General features: G+C 41.4%; 2 protein-coding genes across 4 annotated transcripts in view; one reads left to right on the top strand and one right to left on the bottom strand.

The window, feature by feature from the left end:
- The window catches only part of LOC115052364 (histone-lysine N-methyltransferase Smyd1-like), an 18,466-nt gene extending 12,362 nt beyond the window's left edge, over nucleotides 1–6,104 (bottom strand). For all 3 annotated transcript variants that reach the window (XM_029516435.1, XM_029516436.1, XM_029516434.1), the window contains exons 1-2: nucleotides 5,815–6,104; nucleotides 1,667–1,843 (exon numbers count right to left, since the gene is read on the bottom strand). In XM_029516435.1, coding sequence (XP_029372295.1) covers nucleotides 1,667–1,843; nucleotides 5,815–5,951 — 314 coding nt within the window. In that variant the 5' untranslated portion in view covers nucleotides 5,952–6,104. The remainder of the gene's footprint in view (nucleotides 1–1,666; nucleotides 1,844–5,814) is intronic.
- Nucleotides 6,101–20,336, top strand: LOC115052322 (SCAN domain-containing protein 3-like). The gene is made up of 4 exons (XM_029516389.1): nucleotides 6,101–6,196; nucleotides 6,622–6,693; nucleotides 9,591–9,924; nucleotides 19,516–20,336. Exons 1-4 carry the CDS (start codon nucleotides 6,101–6,103, stop codon nucleotides 20,334–20,336), a joined length of 1,323 nt encoding a protein of 440 aa, XP_029372249.1.

The following is a 20,336-nucleotide window of genomic DNA, read 5'->3' as shown; positions in this document are numbered from 1 at the left end:
TATTGCAGTGTAATACGTTTAAACAGTTTACCACATTCAATATAAAACATTTTTCTATGAACAATATTATTTAATAAAATAAGAATTAGTCTGAGAATAGTAAATAGAATAGGCATTTACTAGCAACAGATTTTAAACAATTAAATCCATTTTCAATGGCATAAAAACTATGTCACAAACCAATGAACACTATAGGGCACTACACAAAAAAGTACATGGAAAACAACACAGCACATGAAAAAAATTGTACAATCAGTACATATAATACATAACAAAGAATGTCTCAATTATTATCAGTTATATTATTCAATAAGGGATCTAAATGGCTGAAGTTGTGTCAAAAAAGCAAAACTACCTTAAGATAACTGTTACTAACTTAAACATAAACCGTAACAGACCTTCAAACATTTAAGGGACAGAGAATCTTGGGAGGCCCTATCAAGCTAATGTTAAACCCTTAAACAATGGCACCTTAGATAACGTTGTGTAAATGTTAGCATAAACTAAGAATAAACTTTTACTAATTTGCTCTTTTGACCAAGCTAAGACTTTCCAGTATTTTCAAAATTTAACGAAACTAAGCCTGACTGACTTTAGTATATTAAGACAAAAAAATACATGCTCTCTTTCCCGCTTCAAAATGAATACATGAATAGGCAGGAGTGTCTCAGGATTCTGAGACACTTTACCTTATAACGTTGTGTGACACAGTGAGCACAAAGTGAAACAAATCTCAGCAGTCCAAAATTAAGTGGTTTTGAAAGCTGTCCACTAATAAACGCTGCAAATGGTAGTGAACTGGTCAAATGTGGCTTTGTAATATGACGTTAAAACTACGAACAAAACTGAACTGGAAAAAAAAAATTACAGTAAGGTTGGTGGAAAACATTTAGTTTGAAAGCTGTACACAGTTTAAAGAACACCAGTAAACTTTTCTAATTTTCTCAGCATCTCACTGTGCTTTATATTATTGGAGTAGATCAAGACACATTCCTTACTTACCTTGGACTCCTAGAATAAAGTGCTGATTTTGCTTCAGTCTGGAAGTCTTCTTTAAAATCTCGCACAGAACCAAGTTTTTGTCAACCAGTTAGACATATTAGATAGGTAAATTCAGATTTTTATATTTAAAATGTAATGCATTGTTGCAACCAACCACTGAAACTGTAAAAACACACAAACATGATGAATCATTCAAATCAAATCATATAATTACAGTAGCACTACTACTAATGTGTTAACAGTTCATTACCGCAATAAAAAAAAAAATACAGTAAGTTACTGTATTTAAGAGCACTATACCTTTAAGGCAAAGCAAATTAACCAACTGTAACAATGTGTTATGGTAGGTTTATTGGGCATTTTGTGGTATTTTACTGTAAAAAATACAACAAAGACTGACAGTGTGGGTGATTTTTATTCCATCAGGATTTGAGTGTCATTGAATATATGTCTCTGTGTCTCTCTCTCACTCTTTCTCCTTCTCTCTCCCTCTGTCGCTCTCTCTCTCTCTCTCTACCCAACCGATCGAGGCAGATGTCTGCCCCCCACTGAGTCTGGTTCTGCCCGAGGTTTGTGCCTCATCAAGGAAGTTTTTATAAAATTATTTAAGATTGTTATATAGTTAGATGGTTAAGATGATTATTTAGGATGGACAGGTTCTCACCGGACATGCTCGTTGGGGGCCTTGCCAATCTTCTTGATTGCCCCACACTCCTGCTTGTGTTCGTCCCAACATGCAGTCTGGCAGGTGCGGTCACAGTAGTGGGCGAATTTGCACTGAGCACAGCGGTGCAACTTTGCCTGATGCCGGAAACAGCTGTGACACACCTGGGAGGCCAAACTGCAAAGCAAACAGACAACAGAGGTGACAAAGCAGGAAAAAAAACCCATCTTGTCATGCCATTTTATAAAAAAAAATTTAAATGTTGAGAGAAATGATGTAGCAAACACAGCAAAAGGAATTTCTTTTTAAAGAATTTAAGAGAAAAAAAACACAGATCACTTATTACAAGATTGGGGGAAAAAAATTTTTCTTCAGTAAGTCATTTACCTCATGGACTCAGTTGAGATTCCTTCTCTTTGAACTTGATGAGATAAGATAACACGATAATCCTTACGTCTCCTCTTAGATCTTACTACTGCATTTTACACCATAGATCATAATATTTTACTGGAGACTGGAACATGAAATTGGGATTAAAGGAACTGCACTAGGGTGGTTCAAATCCTATTTATCAGATAGACATTAGTTTGTTTATGTCACTGCGTTTTTTGCAGTGAAGTGCAGTGGAGTGTGAGGACCCAATTGCAGGAGCCAGAAACCAGGTAGGTTACGAAAAAAAGGACTTTAATCTAAACTAAATTTACAACAAACTGAACAAGAAAACATGGACAGAGCATGGACAAAATGACAAGGCATGGACAAATCTAACAGGGCATGGGCAAAATGACAAGGAATAAGGAACAAGGATCCGACAAGGACTAGACTGAAAACAGGACTTAAATATGCAGTGCTAGACAAGACACAGGTGATCCACATTAGGGCAGGGAAGGCAATGAACATGGGACACAACCAGGAAGTAAAGTAACGGGGAACACAAAGGAACCAGGACTACAACATAAAACAGGAAGTTACAAGGACAGAACACTAGACAGACTAAACTCAAAACCTGACAGTTTAGGTTAACAATAGGTCCTCCTCATGCACTGGAGTCAGTTAGGGAGTCCCACAATGTTCGGTACTTGAAGTAATCCTCTTTACTCTTTATCTGTCTCCTCTAGGCAACTTTATGAGGAAACACAGCATCAGCTTTCATTGTTACGTAGACGACAGTCAAATTGCAGACATGTCTTGAAGACATAAAAATCTGGATGACCCAAAATGTTTCTCTCAACAACTCAACAACAACAAAACTCAAGTTATTGTACTCGGCCCCAAGTACCTCAGAGAAACGCTATCTAATCATCTAATCAGTCTGGATGGCATTACTTTGGCCTCCAGTGCCACTGTACCTTGGAGTAACTTTTGACCAGGACATGTGCTTTATCCCTCACATAAAACAAATCAGTAGGGCAGCTTTCTTCCACCTGAGAAACATTAGGAAAATCAGAAACATCCTTTCTCAGGAAGATGCAGAAAAACTAGTCCATGCATTTGTAACTTCTAGGTTGGACTACTGTAACTCATTACTGTCTGGAAGAAAAGAGATCACATCTCTCCTGTGTTAGTGTTCTTCATTGGCTGCCGGTAAAATACAGATTTGAATTTAAAATCCTTTTATTAACATATAAAGTTCTTGATGGCCAAGCTCCATCATATCTCAGAGAGCTCATAGTTCCTTACTGTCCCACTCCCTAGATGGAGGTTTACTTGGTTTACCTGATATAGGCCTAGGCTACTGGGAGCTGTCTTTCCCAGCTCCTCTCCTCTTTCCCTGTCCACATCCTGCAGGTGGTGACTCATCGCCATCCCATGTTCCTGCAATGCCTGCCGCTCCTTTATCTCCATGAAGTCCATACTACAGCATCATCTCCATGAACTTCATGCAGCATCATGCCCCCCGTGCTTCTCTCATTTTCTCTCTCTCTCCCTCTCTCAACCCAACCCTAAGCCTGGTTCTGCCCAAGGTTTCTGCCTCTTAAAGGAAATTTTCCTTGCCACTGTAGCAAAGTGTTTGCTCATCAGGGGATCTGTTGGATCTCTTTAAATCAGTTTATAAAGGGTTTGGTCTCAATCTGCTCAATATGTAAAGTGCCTTATTGTAACTTTGTTATGATTTGGCATTATACAATATAAATCTGATTTGATTTGATTTGATTTGAAATGTACAGACAGGCATTTAGTGTTAATTTTTCATAAGCCTGGTTGTCTGCTGTTCCGGACTCTGAGGCTGCCGTACCAACGGCAGCATCTGAAACAATCTGTGGTTGGGGTTAGGGTTAGAAATATATTTATGATACACTTGGAATATAATAGAACAGCTCAAAATATGTGTGCACTGTGGAGTAACCTCTGTTGCAATCTGTTTCACATGGTTACTACACAAGCATGGAAAGGGTTAGGGAGCTGCTTCATAGACAATGAATGCAAAAACTAATTTTGTATTTTTTTAAATACCCATGGAAAAATGAAGAGACCTGGATACAGCATTGGAGGTGGGGCCCATTCATTCCTACAAACGTTGCTTAGTGGCACATTCTTTTCCGTTTGTCATGCCGGGCATAAAAACACCCATATCTTCTGCATCGGTGACATTTGGAAAACTTTAGGGAGCTATTTATTTAACATTTCATTCAACTTTATGAGACATACTGCTGAGCCTGGGAGCTCCCTGCACTTTTTCATAGATTCTAAGAAGAAGTGCAGGGAGCTCCCAGGAAATAGACATCCTTGTTTTAAAATTCTAAGACAAGGATGTCTATTGTCTAAGATTAAAAAAAAACATTAACATGTTGTAAATCTGATAAGCTGTTTAATAAACATATGCTTAAAGGCAGTAATGTTGCCCGACTTCACCAGTCAGAAGTCAGAAAGATTAATGTGGAATCGGTGTGCAAGTTTGCTAAAACAATGTCGGACACTGGAGTCTTCTCCAGCCCCCTCCCCAATTGGACCAGTGGTGACATGTACAGTCGCATGTCGCCATTTAACCGCTGGCTGTCAAGGTGGTGTCCCGAAAACAATGTGGGCTACATAGATAAATGGAATACTTTCTGGGGGACACCTGGTCTGATTAGGAGAGATGGTGTCCATCCCACAGTGGGTGGTGCTGCTTCTTATATCTAGGAAAATGGCTGAGTATATCAGAAAGCCAAAACCCTGACAGCCCCAAGTCGAGTCCAGGAGGCATAGCCGCAGTTTAACACGTTCCTTTCCCACTTAAACTGGAAAGGTGAAAAACCAGTTCTGTTAGTTACAGTATACCGTCCACCTGGTCTGTACTCAGAATTCCTATCAGAGTTTTCTAAGTTTATATCAGATTTATTACAGATAAAATCATTATACTGGGTAATTTCAATATTCATGTAGATGTAAGAAAACGACAGCCTTAATTCTTGATTTCTTTCCCTATTAGACTCAATTGGCTTTTCCCAGCATGTGAATGAACCCACTCACTGCTTCAATCACATCCTTAATCTTGTTCTAACATATGGCATTGAAAATGACAAGTTAAAGATTCTTCCTCAAAACTCTCTTTTGACCAACCACTACCTCATTACATTTGAGTTTACTTTAATTGACTGCACAGCATCAAGGAATAAATTCAGCTACAGAAGATGTTTATCTGACGATGCTGTGGCTAAATTTAAAGAGAACATTCGGTCGTCATTTCCAGCAATGCCATATCTAAATTCAAATGAGGATTTCTCCCATACACAGATTGATGACTTTGTGATTAGCACTATGGCCACACTGTGTTCAAATCTTGATGATAAAATATTTAAACAAAATTTTATTACTAGTGACAGTCACTGACGGAATGAAATAACACAATCTTTTAATAATTATTTGCATCTTACAACATGTTTGGTTTTGTTTTGATTTTCATCTCTTGATTTGATGGGTGCAGTGCCCTAGTGCCCTCCACTCACCAACCACCACTGCTATGGTGGTACTGCTATGCTCACCAGGAATGCAGACCTCCTGTGCATCACCCTTGTAGAAATTTATAAGCACTGCATCTGCTGGGACATTATGACCCATCCAGATTTATTAGGTGAATATACAAAAATAATTTTAGTTTATTTATGTGTTTTATGTAAGACACGTTTTGTTAAAAGGTTAAAGAAAAAAAAATTGTGGACTCCTACCTGTCAAAGACCACAGCGGAGAAACTAGGCTCAGCAAAGACAATCTCTCCAGCGCTGAGCTCTCTGATAGCCCTCAGGCCTCGTCCTTTCTTCCCTGTGTCAAACAGTGCGGCACTCTCAATGTTCCCTACAGTCATTGTACTGGAGAAACACAACACACAGGAGCAGAGGAAGGCGAAAGCGGCTGAGGCCGGAACAGGCTGAAAGGTAATGCAGCACAGAGAGATAGGCTTGAAGTTCTCACAGTGCAACAGAGCACTTTCCTCTGCTATAGCTAAAAATAAACATGCCCCTTCTGGAGGGTAGAAAAGCTCCTAAGCGTATGGGGCCTAAGCTATGGGTGATGGGAGGGGCTGCTGGAGAGCAGGGGGAGGCAGCAGAGGTAGAGGTGGTCCATGGATGTTGTCCCCTTGTTTGGGTTGATTCCTCCTGTGATATTTTGGTCAGCTGCAGCTGTGGCTATCTGTCAAAGGCACATGATGGGAAACAGACTGCTTGGACAGATATAACATATCTGCTCCTTTTTTGTTTTCATATTGCAGTGGATGTGCCACTTGTTTTTTTTTTTTTTTAAAGAAGAGATGCAAAGCCAGTTAAACATTTTGAAACATCTCCTACATTCACATTCATTATGTTTGAACCATATTGTTCAACAATGTGTTGACTCCTGTCAAACAACACATTATAATGTGTTGCCTTGAAGTTAATAAATAATTTTAATTTAGGCAGCGTTGGCCCACAACAAGAAGGTCGTGAATTTGTTTCTGTGCGGAATTGATCTCCCTGTGCTTGCATGGGTCTCCTCAGGGTACTCCGGTTTCCTCCCACCTTCCAAAGACCTGCATGTTTACGTTCATTGGTGACTCTGTAGCTATGATTGTGAGTGGTTGTTCGTCTGTCTCTGTATGTTGGCCCTGTGATGGATTGGTAACCTGACCATGGTGTATCCTGTCCTCACCCAATGTGAGCTGGGATTGGCTCTGACCAGGAAATGGATAAGTGAAAAGTAGAAGATGGGACAGTGAGTGAGTGAGTGATAATTAGCAATCTTCAAGACTAGGCTTAAAAGTTTTCTGTATGACAGAGCTTATAGTTAAAAATTTAAAGTCCATCTTCTCTTTAGCTATGCTGCTATAGGCCTAGGCTGCTGGGGGAAGGACTGAGCTCCCCCACACACACACACACACACCTTGCATGCACTGACAATAACCATGCTTCATAGAAATCCCCATTCCTCCCAGCTCTAAGCATGTGTACTGCATTCACTACTAGCCATGTTCTCCCAAAGTCTCTGTCCCTCCCTGTCTCTCATCCTGCAGGTGGTGACTCATCGCCATCCCATGTTCCTGCAATGCCTGCTGCTCCCTTATCCTCATGAATTCCATACTACAGCATTATCTCCATGAACTTCATGCAGCATCATGTTCCTGCCTACACCTGTTTTGAATATCCCCCTCACCTGCTCTCATTCTCACCCTACGTTACACCCCCCATTCCTCTCTCTCTCTCTCTCTCTCTCTCTCTCTCTCTCTCTCTCCCCCTCTCAACCCAATCAGTCGAGGCAGATTGCCACCCCTCCAAGCCTGGTTCTGCCTGAGGTTTCTGCCTCTAAAGGAAGTTTTTCCTTGCCACTGTCACCAAGTGCTTGCTCATTAGGGGATCTGTTAGGTCTGTTTAAATCATTTTGTAAAGGGTTTGGTCTAGACCTGCTCTATAAGTGCCTTGAAGTAACTTTGATGATTTGGCACTATACAAATAAATCTGATTTAATTTTATTTAATTTTAGTTACATACTATTCAAGCTTAAAAATTGATTTTCTAAGTTAAACGGTTTGAAACAATTGATGAATCTGATTTGTTTAAGGCAGCATGGCAGCAGAGTGGTTAGTGCTGCTGCCTCATAGCAAGTACATTGTGAGTTGATTTTAGGCTTAGTCATGAGGTCTTTCTCTGTGGAATTTGCATGTCATTGACTGGGTCTCCTCCGACAATCTTGTTTCTTCCCACAGTCCAAAATAAGGCATGTCTAGGTTGATTGGTGACCCTAAATTGCCCTTAGGTCTGAGTGAGAGTGTAAATATTCATCTTGCTATGACTCTATGTAAATTAGTAGAAATGTCATGTGCAGGGCAGTACAAGCACAGAACTAGCTTTTTTGGCTTCCACCTCGACTGTAAGAAATTTTGGAATAACTTTTGACCAGGACATGTCCTTTGCCCCTCACATAAAACTAGTCTGTAGGGCATCCTTCTTTCACCTGCGAAACAAGTAGAAAAACTCGTCCATTCATTCATTACTTCTAGACTGGATTATTGTGACTCATGATCTGGATGTCTAAACAAATCTCTGAAAGGAACTCAGATTCCCTGAAGTCCCTTGTAATATACTGGGTTGGAGTCAATAACCAGACAAGGTGATGAACTTAAGAGCGTCTTTTACTCTAGACTTCAACAGGCAGAGAGACAGAATTTGAGCCCAAACCTGTTATTTGTTGGCCAACCAAAAAGTAACCATACAACTGCAATGACCAATACTTTCCTGGATGTGGCAACAAAAAAACACAACAGGTTTACATCCCTGTTTCTCCCAAGAGAGTAATATGCAACCCTTTTCGTCTAATTTGACAGGTCGTTTGATCTTGGTTGACCTTTGACCTAACCCTAGGTGACAAATGAAAGTGTTTTCCCACCCCTTAACCACTCCCCTAGCAATGAGGTCACGACCAATGAGAGCATCCCTAGGCCATGTCCAATGAGAAGCGTGTCCACGACCAATGAGAGCGTTCCAGGGCGGATAGAAGAAGAAGCGCGCCAAAGTCATTTACAGCAGTGGTCCCCAACCCCCGGGCCGCGGACCGGTACCGATCCGTGGATCAATCAGTACCGGGCCGCACAAGAATTAATTAGTTATTTCTGTTTTATTTATTATCTAAGTCTGGGACGATAATAAAGGGGGACTTACTACTTCATCTACAGACTGTAGGAGAAGAAGAAAATATTAAGTATAAATGCAAATTACAAAAGATAATTAATTGTGCGGGGTAGTTGTTAATTATTTTTGGGTTGATAATTCTTAACTGACTCATCGGATTTCACGGGCAACAAGCTACAATGCCTACTACATGTTCTCCGCGCTCTTTTGTTATTTGCATTCATACTTAATATTTTCTTCTTCTCCTACCAACTGTAGACTGAGTAGTAAGTCCCCCTCTATTATAGTCCCAGTCTAAGTCAAGCGGTCTTTTATTTTGAAATGACCTTATTCTCCTCACTTGCGCGCCAAAATTTAACCCATCTAGCAAAATGAGTAAGAAACAGGCGTCTTTGGAAAGTTTCTTTGCGAAATGTAAAAGGCACAATGAAGAGAGAGAAAAGCAGCATACGACTTCCAAGAAAAAGAAAGTTTTTAACAGACAGTACCAGGAGTCCTACTTGAAGTATAGATTTATCGCGACAGGTGATTCCCACACACCAAGCCCGTTCTGCATAATATGTGGCGACCGGCTCTCAAATGAGGCAATGAAGCCTTCAAAACTGCTTCGCCACTTAGAGACCAAACACCCAGGAATAAAAGACAAGCCCCCGGAGTATTTTGAAAGAAAAAACATTAACACGAAAGACAGAAGAAATTACTAAGGGCCTCCACATCAGTAAATGAAAATGCACTGAGAGTATCATACTTAGTGGCGAATCGCATTGCTAAGGCTAAAAAGCCATTCACTATTGGTGAAGAACTGATCATGCCCTCCACTAAAGACATTTGCCGTGAACTTCTAGGAAACCAACACCACAGCCGCAGAACTGTTCAAATCGCTGGATGGTTACATAACAGGAAAACTGAAATGGTCCTGTTGTGTCGGCATATGTACCGACGGCGCTGCTGCCATGACCGGACGGCTGTCTGGATTAACTGCTCGGATTAAGGAGGTTGCACCTGAGTGTGAATCCACGCATTGTATCATTCACAGGGAAATGCTTGCAAGCCGAAAAATGCCACCGGAATTAAACAGCGTAATGAATGATGTCGTTAAAGTTATTAACCACATCAAAGCACACACACACGCGCTTAACTCACGTCTGTTTGAGCAGCTTTGTGAGGAGATGGACGCGGAGCACAAACTGTCAGGTTTAAGCCACCTAGAACATTATGAAACACACAGGGAAGACAGACAAAGGACAACAGCGCTCAGTTTACTTGCAAGGAGAACAGACAGAGATATGTTCAGTTACATTCTCTACCTGCTCTGACGTATCTCCTCTGTTCTCCCATCTTTATTTCCTTAGGGTGGTCCCTAGTTACATGACGTTGCAGCTCTAAAGGGTGGGGAACACACAGCTGCAACGTAGTGGATAGATGCTTATTGTATAATCATATTCAAGGTACACCTCTGAAACATGACACACCAAACACTTTGAGAAGCTAGTTCATAACCGAAGTAATCTGGTTTCCGTCTCCTCCCTATCTTCATGGTCCTCTTCGAAGGTCGTTGCTTATCTTCCGGAGGTATGATCTAAGCTCCTGTGAGAAAAACACAAGTTTCTGCATTCTTGCAGGGTTAGTAAGAGTTTAGCAATATTGTGATAATCATTTTATGTACATTTATTCTAACATTTCCCTCCTGTTTATCACATTCTTTCTCAAATTCTCATATCACTCTATTCAGTCACTTCATGAAGATTTTCAACTGCGAGATCATTTTTATGAGCACAAGTGTCAGGACTGGGGGGGGGGGGGGCAGAACGCGGTAAGCGTGTTGCGGGTAGGACCCAGATGCAGGAGCCGGAAACCAGGTAGGTGGAAAAAAAAAAAAGACTTTACTCAAGAAGCAAAAAATCTACAGGGCATGGGCAAGACAACTAGGCAGGGCATAGACAAGGCCACAACATGGAGACCCGACAAAGACAACAACACAGCGAAACGACAGCGACAATGGCAATGACAGCGACAATGGCAATGACAGCGACAATGATCCAACAAGGACAAGACTGAAAACAGGACTTAAATACACAGTGGTAAACAAGACACAGGTGATCCACATCAGGGGAGGGAAGACAATCAACATGGGACACAACCAGGAAGTAACATAACCGGGAACATGAAGGGACCAGGACTACAAAATAAAACAGAAAGTGACATGGACAGAACACTAACCCCAGCTTTAACCCAAAACCTGACAACAAGAAAGTTTACACTCGGAGGTTATGTCTTTAATATTCATCTTTTTAACCAGTGAACAAATCCAGCAAATTTTCAACAGAGTCTGTTTTTGTACTATACTCCTCATCAGTTTGAAAAGCGCCATCCAGCAAGGGGTACATTTGAGCCACTTTATCTTCCATAGGTGAAATTGCTGTAGTAATCAGACGGTTAATAAGAGAACGCAGGCAGGGCACACAACAACATCCACACAAGGTTAAAATTGCAGCAAACACTGCTATAGAGACCAAAACAGAGGACACTAGAGCTTTATATTTTCCAAAGACATCCATCCAGGAATCCCACATTGAGGTGTCAACCCCAGAGTGTTCTTTCATCTTGCCATTGAGAGCTCGAAGACCCTCTATGGCCTTAGTAAGGCTGCCATCAGCAGCTGTGTTGTTGGGGATGAACGTGCAACATGGACACTGGTAGTAATAGTGTTACTAGAGCACAAAATCCTTTCACATTTTTAGGCAATTTGTCAAATAATTTGTCATCACCACACCACCACCAAATGTCCCCTCGTGGCACTGGTTTGAAATGTTTAGTCACAGTTATTATCTCAGAGCACCGTTCACTAGAGAGATTGCCCAAAGGCTCTCCACCTCCTGTTAGATTTATACAGGCGAAGTTTCCAGGTGCAACTCTGTTGGAAAAAATAGGTTTCTCTTTTCTGACATAGTGACGGGAAACCACAAAATCCCACTTTGCACAAGTGATGTTCGGATTTGTTTTATTCATCACTTCCACAACACATGCTTTATCAATCATTGCAGGTATTATTTTGTAGTATCGGTCTAGGACCCATACACACTACACAATCACCTATAGTCATGTTTGCAGCTTGTTCTACCATGAGTAACCAGTTGTTGCTTTGTCCTGAAATACCTGTTATAACTTGGAACCATTCATCAACTTTTATCTCACCATGATGGTTAACAATTTGTATGTTAGCAGTACTTTTGGGGCCAGTCGTGAGGCCTCCTATGATGTCATTTTTCTGTTCCGTTTGTCCTGCTTCAGCAGGACTGGTCATATTAGGGCAGAGACTCAATTGTACACAGTGGTCCTTAGCAGACTGTCTATATACACAAAGGCTTAAAACATGACACAGAGCCTGTGAAGCAGGATCTTCACTATTATCTTGCAAAGGAACTGCGGTGGTATTAAACTTCAAAACGATCTGGTTGTTATCTACGTCAAGTTGTAATCGTTTAGTCCAGTTCTGTGCACGTGGATGGTATCCATATGAACCATGTGACCATCCGCCTCCACTATATGCAAACACTTGGCCCCATCCGTTCCCTCCACATGTGAGTCTAGTAAAAACACATATCCTTCCACTGATCAGCTGCATATCCCCCCAGTTTAAATGAATTCCGGGCTATGTATACAGTGCTAACAAACTTGCTTGCATTATAACAACATAGAGTTCAGTGATGATTCTTTCCCCAGTATGGGGGACGATTACATGGATTGTATGGCAGATTAGGCCATTGTCGTTGAACTGATCTTGAACTACGTCTGATTCCTTCTTTCGTCTGATTTAACGTTTGTACTATATCTGTTCCATCCCTTCGGGGTGGCTCCCACAGGTACCATATTAACAGAAAGGTTATTATAAGGAATATAGTCACCAACCATCCTCCGATGGCCCGTGATAACCACTTAGGAGTCATTTTAGTCGAAAATCGGTCTCCTCTACTTGGTTTGGTGTCTTGTAAAAACTTCACTGACTTTCAGGTCTATCCAGCCTCTAAACATCTGGATCTACCCTATTATCAGTCTTTGGCTCACCTCCCCTATCGGAGCTTTCAACTGAAATGACCTTTTTACAGTGCGTTAAATGAATCCATGTTGATCTTTCTGCTATTTTTACGGCTGTAGGTGTGGTCAGCAGTACCTGATGGGGCCCTTCCCACTTGGGTGAATACCAGTATTTCTTCTTAATACTTCGTACCAGCACCCAATCTCCTGGTAGTACTAATTGGGCCTCCTGCTGAGAAACAGAAGGATTATGATCAACAGATGTTTGTTTTTGTTTTTCTAACATTCTCCTCATATAATCTGCCAAGTTTGCTTCGTCATCGGATTCCCACAGATTTTTGAATTGTGGTAATCTATAGGGTCTTCCAAATAGCGTTTCGTACGGAGTTAGACCTATTGAGCTTGTAATGTTGATATACAGTTTCACTAGATCAAGACACTGTGTCCATGGTCTTCCTGTTTCTTCAATACATTTCTTTAATCTATTTTTTATAGTTCCATTCATTCTTTCTACCAAACCTGCACTTTGAGGATGATAAGCACAATGATTCTTTAGATCGATATGGAACATTATTCCAATCTTTTTTACTGTCTGATTTACAAAATGTGCGCCGTTATCACTATATATTTTCTCAGGAATTCCGTATCTTGGTATTATGTCTTTACATAGTGCCTTAGCTACTGTTATCGCATCTGGATGTTTGTTGAAAAAGCTCTATCCATTTTGAAAAAGGCATCTATTATGACTAGACAGTATTTCTTTCCCTCACTTTGATTTAGCTCTATAAAGTCCATATGAGAATTTTGGAACGGATATTGAAGGTGTAGGGAATCGCCTCTACGTGGTCTTAAATTCCCTTGAGGATTGTGTCCTTGCACATGTTAAACATATCTACAAAAATTTTTTGAATAAGAGTTAAATCCATAAGTGGTATAATGCTGATGTATCTGTCCTACCATCCCTCCTGTTGAGACATGTGTTACACCATGGCTCAATATTGCCGCCCACTTGAATAAATTTTTTGGTAGGATAGGTTTGCCGTCTGGTCATACGTACATGTCGTTTTGCAGCTTCGCTCCATTTTTTAACCATATATCTTTTTCAGATTGAGGACTTTGTTGTTGCATGTCTTTTAGTGTAGTGTCCTCTAAGGTTGTACATTCTTCCACAGTTAGCACTTGAACCTGTCCTGCTGCTGCTGCTTTTGCTATTTTATCTGCAAATGCATTTCCTAAAGAAACTTCATCTGTGCTTGTCGTGTGAGCTGCACATTTACATATTGCAATGACTTTTGGCAGCTGCACTGCTTGCAGCAGGCCTGATAACAGTTCAGCATGAGTTACTGGTTTACCTGTAGAGGTAACCATGCCTCTGTTTTTCCAATATTGTGCAAAAGTGTGTACTGTAGCGAAAGCATATTGGCTGTCCGTATAAATTGTGGCTTCCTTATTCTTCATCAATTTACATGCTTCTGTTAATGCCACTAACTCTGCAGCTTGTGCTGAGTAGTGGGAGGGTAATTTTTCTGCTTTTAACACTGTGTTTTGTGTAACTACTGCATAGCCTGTCTGGGTTTTCCCTTGTTCATTCTTCTTTGAGGAACCATCTACAAATAACACTTCTCCTCTTTCTAGTGGTTGATCTTTAAGATCTGCTCTGCTTTTAGCGGTTTGCTCGGCTAATTCTTGACAATCGTGTTTCACTCCATCATCAGGTACTGGCAACAATGTTGCCGGGTTTAAAGCCGTGCATCTCTCTATTGTTAAATGAGGTTGGGATAAGAGAATAGACATACACGACAAGTGTCTGGCTGGTGATAGAAAAGTCCTATTAGTTTGTAACAATAGTGCTGAGACTGCATGTGGTACTTTTAGCACAAGTGGATGAAACAAAACTATGGCTGCACTTACTTCTACTGCCATAGATGCTGCTATGACTGCTCTGACACAGTGTGGTAGCGCACAGGCCACACTATCAAGTTTTGATGAGAAATATGCAATTGGCTTCATTTTATCACCATGCTGTTGCACCAGTACGGAAGTCATGAAGTGGCCTTTACAATCCACCATTTGAATAAAGAGTTTACTATAGTCTGGTAATGCTAGCGCTGTACTGGACACCAACATTTGTTTTATCTTACAGAATGCTTCTTCTGACTCTCTGGTCCAGCGTAAGGGCGAGGTCATCTTTAAATCTTCTTTATACATTAGCTTATTTAAAGGTGCGGTTATGTCTGCATAGTTTGGCACCCAGTTTCTGCAGTAATTTGTTAGGCCCAAAAATGACATCATTTCTCTTTTTGTTAATGGTTTAGGAGCTTGGAGGATAGCGGTTTTTCTGTCTTCCACTATTGTTCTTCCTCCAGCACTCAAATTGTGTCCTAAGTATTTCACTTGCGTCTTACATATTTGGAGTTTATTTTTACTTACTTTGTGTCCTTCTTCAGCTAAATGTTTTAACAGGGCTAGTGTGTCTATTCTACATGTTTCCATATTAGGAGATGCCAACAAAACATCATCCACATAAATTAAAATTTGACTATTTTGTGGAGTTTGGAACTTAGCCATGCTAGCGCTCATTACCTGAGAGTAGATAGTAGGACTCTCACAATAACCTTGAGGTAATCTCGTATATGTGTATCTTTGACTGTCAAAAGTGAATGCAAACCAAAATTGACTATCTCTATCTACTGGTACTGAGAAGAATGCATTGCTTATGTCAACTACAGTAAATACCTTTGCATCTGGCCTTAGTGTGTTTAATAGAGTATATGGATCTGGAACACATGGAGCTCTTTGTATTACAGCATTATTTACGGCTTGCAAGTCTTGTACCATGTGCCATCCTACTGATGGTGCTTGTTTCCTTACGGGGAATATTGGTGTGTTACATGGAGAGTCTTCACATTTTATAATTACTCCTGCTGCTATTAAGTCATCAATTACTGGTTTTATTCCTTCATGTGCATCTTGCTTTAGTGGATACTGTTTCACACATGGTCTATATTCTGTCTTTGGTCTGATTTGTACAGGTAAGGCTCCTTTAACCAACCCAACGTCAGTAGGTCCTTTAGACCATAGCTTTTCTGGTACACTTTTTAACATTTCTTCCTCATCTTCAGTGAGTATCATTATGCCTCATGTGTTTTCTGAGCGCAGGTGTATTCCCTCTTGTACTGAGAATAGCCAGAACAAAGTCTTCCTAATGAGGCCAGTGGATGCACTGGCCCACGCACATGCTGAGGTCTCTTTCCAGTCTGATGCTCTTTCCCCCTGACGCACTATGTCTCCCAAATCTTTCCATTGCTGATGTTTACCTTTGTACAGAGAAACATGAGGAGGTGACCACATCTTCAACAGCTTCGTTAAGTCTGTAGTTAATGTTATGCCTAAAACAGCAGTGCTTTTCCCGTCTGAGTATATGTAATTTCCTGTGACTCTAGCTGGTGTTGCTTTTGCTAACCTTTTTTCATATTCCTTATCTGATCCAGGTGTCTGCTTATACCAGAGGGTTATATGTAAGCTGTCTTTAGTCATTTGGTCCTGTAGTCGCGACAGTATTTTTCTGCCTTCCTCCATCAATGCTGTAGCCGTTTCATGTGGAGGTTTGTTTGGGACGTCAAGTGAATAGTAGCAATGTGGCTGACCTGATCCCTGAATTACATAGAGATCCCCTTTTTCTATTTCCTCTCGTCTTTTTACTGCAATGTGTCCGTGAGGAGTGGGTATTAGTGCTAATCCTAACAATAACAACCCATCACGTCCTAAAAGATTCACTGGGCACTCTGGGAACAACAAAATAGACAGCTGGCATGTCTGTCCTTGGGGGTCTCTCAACCACAATGGTTCTGACTCAGCTACTTTAGTTAACTTTCCACTAGCAGATCGCACGGTTACACTTTGATCACTGAGCTTGGCGTTTGGTATTATTTCTTTACATGTTGTTCTACACGCCCCTGTATCACACAGGAAAACAATGCTTTTGCCATTCACATATAAAGTTACCTCTGGTTTTGCTGTGTCTAATGCTAGTAGGTCTTGGAGATTTAAGATCTCCTCAGCTCCTAATGAGTTCTCCTCATCAATTCTTTTATCTGACTGGCCTAGTCATTTCAACTCGCCTAATTTTTGTGGACAGTTTCTAGCAATATGTCCCTCTTTTCCACAACACCAACACTCTCTAGAGTTTTGTTGATATCCTCCTCTGTAACTTCCTCCTCGGCCTCTGCCTCTAAAGCCTCCTCTCCCTCTGTATCCACCACGTCCTTGGCCTCTGCCGCTATCTTGGTAGAACACCTCTTTTTCCTCTTCTCTCTCCTGATAAAACACTCCCTTTTCACCTTTCTTCTCCTTAATTACTTTTTCTGCATGGAGGGCATGGTTAACATAGTCCTCCATGGTCCCTGTAGCGAATCCTATGTAATGTCTATTAACCCAGCAACGTATTCCATCTTTTGACCCTGCATGGAGAGCATTTTTTAATTGTTGCTGGAATACCCCATCTATATTTCCATCATCTTGCAATCCACTGTGGGTTTTGAATTTAGTTGTCATTCTTATCTTATATTCTTCAAAGGATTCATCCTCCTTTTGCTTTACTCTACCTATCTCGGTGTAGTTAGCTCTATGTCTAAACCGTAGAGTAACTCTGTCATTCAGGTCTCGTACACGGTTATTTAACTCAGGGTCATCATGACCCAGAACACGATCTGCTCTCATAGGGTTCCATGGACCCCTCACATAATGCCAGTCTGGTCCTAGCGCCTGCATCCAGACCTGCTGCACTTACTGCCCGTTTAAATGGTAGGAATGTCTCAAGTTCTCCATATCTTGAACGAATTGTGTGACATCCTCCTTATGGGAGGTCACTCCTTCTATAGCTTTCTTTACATCATCTATAGTCCATGTCCTATAAACTAGAATAACAGGGTTGTTGGCCTGATCTTCAACATTTGGATTTGCTACCTCAATCATTGGGTAAGTCCCTATCTCATCCTGCTGTATTACCGGTGGAGATTTCTCTCCCGGGGAAAAAACTTTTCCCATTATTTTGGACCAGTCTCCTACTCTTCCCCTAGATCGAGTACTTCTAGTGGTTTCTGTTGGTCCATCATATGGTGGTAACTCACTCAAGTCTGGGTAAAGTTCTCGTCCTGGTCCTGAGGGAGCTGTACCTGCAGCCCCCCCTTCTGCCCCTTGGCCTAAGTCTAGGTCGTCTCTGGGTCGTCTGTTAGGTCCCGTCTCATCATCTTCTTTTCTCTGATACATTAAGTCTTTTTCACAGTCTTTGTCTTTATTGTTTTGTCTGCATTCCTGCTCTTTCTGTTTTTTCTTTTTCTCTCCTCTTTCTCTCTGTCCTGCCACTTTCATCCAGTACTGTGTTTCTTCATAACCTTCCTGCTTCATTTTTTTTGGATTTCTTTTAGTTAATGTTGTAATGCTGTCTTGTAATACACTTATCTTTTGCGTATTTAAACTTCCGTCAAAGTTGTGTTTAACAATCCATCTGTCTAATTTTCGATTTTTACATGGATCCTGTTGTTCTATGAATTTCCAATCCTGACACTTTAATTTATCTCTTGGTTTTTCTTTACTCGACCCCTTCCCCATTTTAAGAATTTGGTTCGACCTTTGCAACACCTAGGGTATTCTAGAGGTCGATTTATCAGTGGGGTAGTCCTCTCAAATTCCTGTTGTGGTAATTCTCACTTCAACTCTTTTGAGTGGAGAATTTCTTGCCTTTGCATCCACACCAGTTGACTACTTACAAATCCCACTGTTTTATTTGAGACGAAATACCTAGTGGTATGTCAATCTCCTTTCACACTCACATTCACTCTCCTACTCGGAATTTAAGGGTGCACACCAGGACTCCGTCATCCTCTGCAGAGACTCCCTTGGTCTCTTTCTGGACTCCCTTGGTCCCCTGAGACTCCCTTGGTCTCTTTTTTTTCTTTACCTGCCAGTGTCTAGAATATTCAGGGCTTGTTTACGCGCAATGACCCCTAGTCATTCACCGTGGCCACTCACTCTTTTTAAGTCAAGACTCAACTCACCTCCGTTGTCTTTCCTTCTCGGAATCCCGTCAACCTTTGGAATCCCAGCTGGCGGGCCGATACTCAGTCCCGGAAAGGGTTTATTTCCGGACTCCTGTTTAGGAGTCCGCCGTGGCCACGGTTTTCCTGGAATCCACCCCGCCCGCTGGAATCCTCTGGTCTGTTGGAATCCGGCTCGAAGGACCAAGTTAATGTCAGGTTTAAGCCACCTAGAACATTATTAAACACACAGGGAAGAAAGACAAAGGACAACAGCGCTCAGTTTACTTGCAAGGAGAACAGACAGAAATATGTTCAGTTACATTCTCTACCTGCTCTGACTTATCTCCTCTGTTCTCCCATCTTTATTTCCTTAGGGTGGTCCCTAGTTACATGACGTTGCAGCTCTAAAGGGTGGGGAACACACAGCTGCAACGTAGTGGATAGATGCTTATTGTATAATCATATTCAAGGTACACCTCTGAAACATGACACACCAAACACTTTGAGAAGCTAGTTCATAACCGAAGTAATCTGGTTTCCGTCTCCTCCCTATCTTCATGGTCCTCTTCGAAGGTCGTTGCTTATCTTCCGGAGGTATGATCTCAGCTCCTGTGAGAAAAACACAAGTTTCTGCATTCTTGCAGGGTTAGTAAGAGTTTAGCAATATTGTGATAATCATTTTATGTACATTTATTCTAACACAAACGCCTTCTCTTATACACAGAGATAAGATGGTTATCTCGTGGGAAAACACTGGCCAGAGTGTTTGAACTACGAGAGCAGCTGCAAAGATTTCTCTCAGAAAAGAAGTCACCGCTGGCAGCACATTTCAGTGACCAGGAATGGGTCACAAAACTGGCTTATTTGTGCGACATATTCAGCTTGCTCAATAAACTCAACCTGTCACTCCAGGGGAAAATGACAACTATCTTTAAGTTGGCAGATAAAGTAGCTGCATTTAAAGCCAAACTGGATTTGTGGGGACGGCGCGTGAACAGAGGCATATTGGACATGTTTCAAACATTAGCGGGGATTTTGTGTGAGACTGAGTCTGCGCCCTCACTCACCAAGCTGGTGCACGATCACCTGTCTTCGCTGTTAAAGGAGTTTGAGCGCAACTTCCCAACCTCAAAGGACCCACGAACGGCCAAGGAATGGATACGTGACCCATTTGTCAACAAACCAGCTGAATCCAGCATGTCCGTGCAAGAAGAAGACCAACTGCTGAAGATCGCAAATGACGGCGGCCTTAAAACAGTGTTTGAGACAACAACTCTGCCGGTGTTCTGGATTAAAGTCATGGCAGAATACCCAGAGATCGCTAACACAGCGCTGAAGATCCTGTTGCCATTTCCAACATCCTATCTGTGTGAAGCGGGGTTTTCTGCATTGACAGCCACCAAAACAAGGCAAAGGAGTAGACTGGACATAAGCAACACACTTCGGGTGTCTTTGTCTGCCATTACCCCCAGATGGGACCATCTCGTTGCAAAGAAACAAGCTCAGGGCTCCCATTGA

The sequence above is a fragment of the Echeneis naucrates genome, chromosome 12, assembly GCF_900963305.1.
Source record: "Echeneis naucrates chromosome 12, fEcheNa1.1, whole genome shotgun sequence".
NCBI classification, from domain to species: Eukaryota; Metazoa; Chordata; class Actinopteri; order Carangiformes; family Echeneidae; genus Echeneis; species Echeneis naucrates.
This window is presented reverse-complemented; position numbering and strand designations above follow the sequence as displayed.

Bases quoted from the DNA above. Each gene is read 5' to 3' on its own strand.
- LOC115052322 (XM_029516389.1), top strand. From the start codon at position 6,101: ATGCCCCTTCTGGAGGGTAGAAAAGCTCCTAAGCGTATGGGGCCTAAG. The intron at 6,197-6,621 runs GTAGAGGTGGTC...GGGTCTCCTCAG, and splicing joins AGCAGGGGGAGGCAGCAGAG to GGTACTCCGGTTTCCTCCCA. The intron at 6,694-9,590 runs GTGAGTGGTTGT...GTGAACTTCTAG, and splicing joins GTGACTCTGTAGCTATGATT to GAAACCAACACCACAGCCGC.